General features: G+C 36.0%; 1 protein-coding gene across 1 annotated transcript; it reads left to right on the forward strand.

Annotated features, from left to right (window-relative positions):
• The first annotated feature begins 207 nt into the window (after positions 1 to 207).
• LOC111917444 (protein JINGUBANG) lies at positions 208 to 1,917 on the forward strand. The gene has a single exon (XM_023913134.3). The coding sequence runs from the start codon at positions 316 to 318 to the stop codon at positions 1,594 to 1,596; it is 1,281 nt and encodes a 426-aa protein (XP_023768902.1). The 5' UTR covers positions 208 to 315; the 3' UTR covers positions 1,597 to 1,917.
• The last annotated feature ends 4,731 nt before the right edge of the window (positions 1,918 to 6,648 follow it).

A 6,648-nucleotide genomic window follows, 5' to 3' on the forward strand; every position in this document is an offset into this window, starting at 1 on the left:
AATTTGGGATCGTGGCATTAAACGTGAAAGTGTAATTCGGTGAAATGCATGTATGCATTGTAGTCTTAGTTGTTAAGGACTAAGGAGTAAGCATACTTTGATGGAAGAAATGGGAGCCAAAAGTAACCAACGAAAATTTTTCTTACCACCCGCACACGTGTCGTCATTTCCTTCTCCAAACTCTTCCATTTATACCTCTCACCAACAATCATTTCTCACTTTCTCCCCAAACCATATTCATCTTCTCCGATTCTAATTCCTGCATCGATTTCCATTAATTCGATTTCAATTCCAACAATCTTGATCCATTATTATATGATTATTGAACACGAAAACACATATCATCATAAAAAACTAACACAATTTGGAGATAAAAAAAAAAAAACAATGCATTCTGATCGATCAAACTTCTCCACCGCCGACGATGACTACTCCAACGTCAACGACGAATCCAACCGTATGAGCGATGAGGGTTCTCCGATGATGATGTCACCATGGAATCAGACCCGTCCTTTTCAACCATCTCCTTCGTCCACTTCAAGTCCCGAAAATGCCCTCATCGGCTCTCTGGTCCGGGAGGAAGGCCACATTTACTCCCTTGCCGCCACCGGCGGCCTCCTTTACACCGGATCCGACAGCAAGAATATCCATGTTTGGAAGGACATGAAGTTGTTCACCACATTCAAATCCAACAGTGGTCTGGTGAAGGCTATCATAATCTCCGGCGACAAGATTTTCACCGGACATCAAGACGGAAAGGTTCGAGTTTGGAAATCCAACAGCAAAGACCAAAAAACTCATAAACGCATTGGAACTTTTCCGAAATTCTTCGACATTCTGAAGAGCTCGATGAAGTCCAAGAATTACGTCGAGATAAAACGCAATCGTACGGCGCTCTGGATCAAACACTGCGACGCCATTTCCTGCCTCAGCATCAACGAAGAAGAAGGCTTGCTTTATTCAGGTTCATGGGACAGAACTTTTAAGGTATGGAAAATGTCGAATTCAAAATGTCTAGAGTCTGTGAAGGCGCACGAAGACGCTGTGAACTCCGTCGTTTCCACCGTCGACAGCCTGGTGTTCACCGGATCGGCGGAGGGGTCGGTGAAGGTGTGGAAGCGAGAAGGGAAGGGGAAGAACATGAAGCATATGTACGTGAAGACGCTATTGGAACAAGAATGCGCGGTGAACGCGTTGGCTTGGTCAAAACCGGGTTCCGTCGTCTACTGCGGGTCGTCGGACGGGGTGGTGAACTTCTGGGAGAAAGAAAACCAGTTTTCACACGGCGGCGTTATGAAGGGGCATAAATTAGCGGTTCTTTGCCTTGCGGTTGTCGGGAACTTGGTGTTTAGTGGATCAGCTGATAAAACGATATGCGTGTGGCGGAGGGAAGTGGCGCAACACACATGTTTGTCGGTTCTGACGGGGCACACCGGACCGGTGAAATGTGTGGCGGTGGAAAGGGAGGCGGAGTCGAGCGCCGCCTATGGGAAATGGGTGGTGTATAGTGGTAGTTTGGATAAATCGGTGAAAGTATGGAGCGTGTCGGAGCAATCGCCGGCGACGACGCAGAATGGGAAAGGTTCCTGGGATTAGATATCGCCGGCGAGCTTTTGACGGAGGGTTTTATAAGTTGTGGGTCCCGATGAGATTTGTTGTTTTTGATTGGTTCGTATAATTCCCACTTTGATTTGAACGGTGGGGATTGGTTTTCAGATGTGGGGCCTGATTGTAAATTAATTATATATTTGATAGGGATGATAAAATTGCAAAAGAAAACAAAAGAAGAGAAGGAATGACGTTTTTATGTCTCTATTATTATTTTTATTTTATGATGATAACTCACGTGACATTTCTATTACTTTATTCCATAGGAATATTTGATGACGACCCTTGTTCATCTTATGTTTTGTGAATTGGCTTACGACTTTTGTTTTATGGTTCCGATCAAGCTAATTCATGTTGGAAAATAATCTATTAGTGTGTGTCTTTATTTTTGTAGTGTTTAGTAATAATGGATACAATTATATTTTATACCATAACATTGCCAAAATGATTAATTTTGTATCCATAACTTGAGAGACTAATTTTGTATGGTTTCTATTTCTTTTCTATGAGGTGTATGGATTTATTCCCTTAGATACTCAAGAGTTATTGATTACCATTCAAGTACTCTCATATAAAACACCATCATCATGGCTATCAAAGGATATATAATTCTTTCCATCAGAAAAATCAGTAAAGGCCCCATTGTGGTAAGAAAGGGATCAAGAATATGGCATCATCTTCTTCAAAGCTAACTCTTCCATGTAAGGAGATTGATTTATGATCAAGCTTTATGTGAAATTGATCATTCATTATGTATGTATAGTCCAACATTTGGTATCCTAGCATGGTTTGAACTTAAACTTATTATATCCTAATTTCGTAATTTTGATGACAATATGATTGCCTCACTAAATCATAATTCTTGAGAGTTGAGAGCTACACCTATGTTTGTTTGTTTGTGTTTATGTTTTTTTTTTTTTTTTTCTTTTTCTTGAGAGCATGTTTATCCATGCGAAGAGGGAGTCGTATTTGTCTTGGAACGTTTTGTCTACTTCATTAAGCGACTCGACTCCTGTTTGCTCTAAAGCTCTCATCTGCCCTTCTGTTTTTCAGGAAAAGTTATTTAGGTATAAGCCCTAATCATTTAATTGGGCCTAACTTAAAAGAACATATTGTAGATATGCAATACATCATAAAAAATTCTAAAATTTGCAATAACTATATTACTTACAAAATTAGTTTGATAAGTTTTATATCTCCAATTGCCAACGTGTTTTAAAGGTTGATAATAATAATAATAATAATAATAATAATAATAATAATAATAATAATAATAATAATGTACTGTTAATAAATATCGACTTCACCATGTTAGTAGAATATTGTAGTAAGTAGAGTATTCTATTAATATTTTCTTTTTTTTTAGCGGCAAGTGAAATTTGATATATGTATAAGATGTAATATACACACGCAAGTAAATTAAACTGTGGTGGATGATTATGTGTTTATGCCTCAATTCATTTATTTTAATAGAACATTGCATTACATATTTGTATGATCGTTATAATAATTGCATCATTAGTCGCATGGCATTCTAATAAATAATTAAGTGGGTAATACTAACAATTGTATATATGTTAGTAGTATAATAAAACGACTACCACTTTTAACCTTATTTGATGATGCGACAAATTCCATTACAGATTAATGTTTATGAATCCAAAATAATAATAATAAAATAGATAACATTGATTTTATTATTTTGAAGAGCCATTGGCCTCTATTGTAGTCAAAGTAATAGAATTAGAGATCAAATGACCATTAATTTGTATCATATTTGACATGGAGATAGTCATCTTATTTATTTGTGGCTTGCTACTACAATGAATTTAGATAACTTTACTTGCCTTTACTTCTATAAATATAATTAGCTGATCATTTATTAAACTCAATAAGATATAAAAGTTCAATTCTAAAGATGAGTGGTAACTTTGATGTTAAACTTATATGACTTGGACCAAAGAAAACTTGTTTAAGTTTGATATTAGAGTTGATTGAACCCCACGTTAAACAATTATTTGAGTTATTGTTCAAGGATCTCAAAGACTAATTGGAAAATGATTCATACAATGATTTTAAGCATAACATGCATAGATATTGTATTTCTATCCAAAGGTGATTGCAATATTTATGTAACGAAGTATAATATTCAGGACGCCATAACATTCAATTGGTGGTCTAGTCAAAGCTAAACTGACAATTGAATAAGGTGTCTATATGACCTATTATTTTGGTGTTAATAATAGGTATACTGAAATGTTTTAATCTTTGTAATCCCGTTAAATCACATTGTTTACTTCTTTGCATACATTTAGTTAAAATATTGTAATCCTGGTAATATGAATGGCAATGTCCATGTCAATGAGAAACAGAGTTTCAGTGAAGGTCTTAAAGTCGAGTGAAAGTACAAGTAAGCTCGACAATAACGGTTGCAAATTATGTCATAAGAAACAACATAGTTAACGAAAATGTCATACATTAATAAAATGGCTTGCGAAGAAATGTAGCACACATATTTTATGATTTATAAGTCCTTTAATCTTAACGTCCCTATAAATACATGGATTGATTATGATTCCATGATATATGTGTATTTTTCATTACACAGATTCCATATAATCTGGAACTTGGATTGAAATCAAATAGCAATTAAAGTTGGGAATGATGAAGACTTAAACATGCAAGTGATTGCGCCACCTTCATTATCTTTCAGAAAGTGGTAATTGTTTAAGTCTTAATGCTACTCTTTGCATATTTAGTATAAACTAGAACTTAATATTTGTATGTAAGTTAGTGAATGTTTGCTGTATTTTTATGTTTGGATACAATTATGTAAATACTAGTTTTAATTCTCATATTGTTTGTTATGATTGTTGACTATGGTTGTTTGAGGGATACCTCTAAAATTACAACTTTGAAACCACTTCTCGGGTTCTTTATTATCTTATAATGTTAATAAATTTTGAATGAAATTGAAAACTAGAGACTTCATATGTGTTGTGGCATTAATGCTTAGGTCACATTTAGCATAATAAATTTATACGTCTCATAAAACATGTTCTACCATAAAGTGACTTCGTAAAATCTCATAAATGCACTAATTATATAATAGGGAATAAGGAAAGATCAACAAGAAGTATGAGATCACTATAATTGATCCTCACTGACATTTGTGGACCATGTTGAGCGGACATATGTATGGTTACTATTGTTACATGTATCTATACTTGATGAACGAAAATTTTGAATCTCCTAAATGTAACACCCAAAATTTTCAAATAATTTTTCACATTTTAAAAACACACTTCATTCATAATTGTTATAAAAATATAATTGTATCACATAATCAATTCATAACATCACATCCCAAGATCACAAAATGTAAAAGCTCCTCATGTGTGTACGGATCAAAATGTAAAAGCTCCTCATGTGTGTACGGTCGGAGGTGCAGGACCCGACTCGTCGAGTGCACATGGGAGACTCGGCGAGTCCATGGGGGTCCTCTGAACCTTTCAGCCTCTCTTGGCTCGTCGAGTCATCCATCTACTCGACGGGTTACACCTGACACGAATCGCAGGGCAACCTTGACTCGACTCGTCGAGTCCACTTATGGACTTGGCGAGTTGCCGCCATGCTCAAACTCAAATGACCTTATGAGGTCAGATCTGTTCCTCTAATCCATAGATCTAACCTTCCCAAGCTCAAATAACACGTAAAGGTTCGAACTTGATACTCATGCAACGTCCAAATGACACTACTTGACGATTTAGCCCCAAATGCAACATCCTAAGTCCATTTCTTCCATAACTCCTCATAAAGCAAGATGGAATAAGTTCTCTGGACCACTATAGATCCATATCTGATATCTAAACATGATAAGGGACCATATTCCCAACAAATCAACCCAATAAAGGGTATAGAAAACCCTAGATCCATGGTTTTTTAACAAAACAGAAAAAGGATCGATATGCTACCTCAAGGATGATGTCCTTCGCTTGGAATCCACAAATAAGCAACCTTCTTGGCCTCCTCTAAGCTGGAATCAACTTCTGATGGGTTTTGGCCATATGAACATTCCTATGTGCACATACAAACCCTAATGCTTGGATCTAGGTTTCTCTAATTAAACATGCATTGAATCCAAGACTTCTAATGGCTAATAGAGTATAAGAACAATACAAAATCAGAGTTAGAAGTATACCTTGAAACACTTGTTTGATTTTCTAGTTCTTGGAGCTTTAGAGTCACAAATGTCACTCCTCTAATGGCTTACAAACACCAACTAGCAAGAGGATGATTTGAGAGAGAGGAGAGGGAAGAAATCGGCCAGGGTTTCTTTGCTTTTTCAGAGGTGTCGATTTCCCTTGCCCCAAGGGTCTATTTATACTTGTAAGGCTCCTAGGGTTTCACCTTTAAACCCTAGTTGGATAATCTTTTACTCAAAGCAATCCAAATCCTTTCCAAGATAAGCCCTTGGACGATTTGTGGCTTATCCCAAGCCCTAGAAATCGTCCAACCCTATCCATAAAGGATTTACAGCCCAAAGTGTAACTATCAAACAATTAACAGTTTATACCCTCTTATTTAATTAATCTCTTTAAGTCACCAAATTAATTCTAATTAATTTATGACTTATATTAATCAAATAACAATATTATTATTCCTTATATTATTCTCATAATATATTAATAATATTTATTCTCTCATAATAAATCATCCTGTCAAGTTGCTATGGTGAAGGCAACCCAAAAGGACCATGCACAATCGGGTCAAATACTTGCCTAATATAGTTGCAGCCTTAGACACTATTCCAACAGTCTCCCACTTGGATAAGTCTAGTAACTATATGCACAAGTACAATTCGATTTGCAATCGTAGCTCTCAAAGACGTCGTCAAACTCTGATCTAATCAATCTTGTCCTTTAGATAAGGGATCGTACAGTCCTCTGTTAGATATCATGCTGACAATTCTATGGAATAATTAGTCTAGCATTTTGGTTTCTCAATCTCCGATTCATTTGACATAGAACTTAATCGAAC

This window comes from Lactuca sativa, chromosome 4, assembly GCF_002870075.4.
Source record: "Lactuca sativa cultivar Salinas chromosome 4, Lsat_Salinas_v11, whole genome shotgun sequence".
In the NCBI taxonomy this organism is placed as follows: domain Eukaryota; kingdom Viridiplantae; phylum Streptophyta; class Magnoliopsida; order Asterales; family Asteraceae; genus Lactuca; species Lactuca sativa.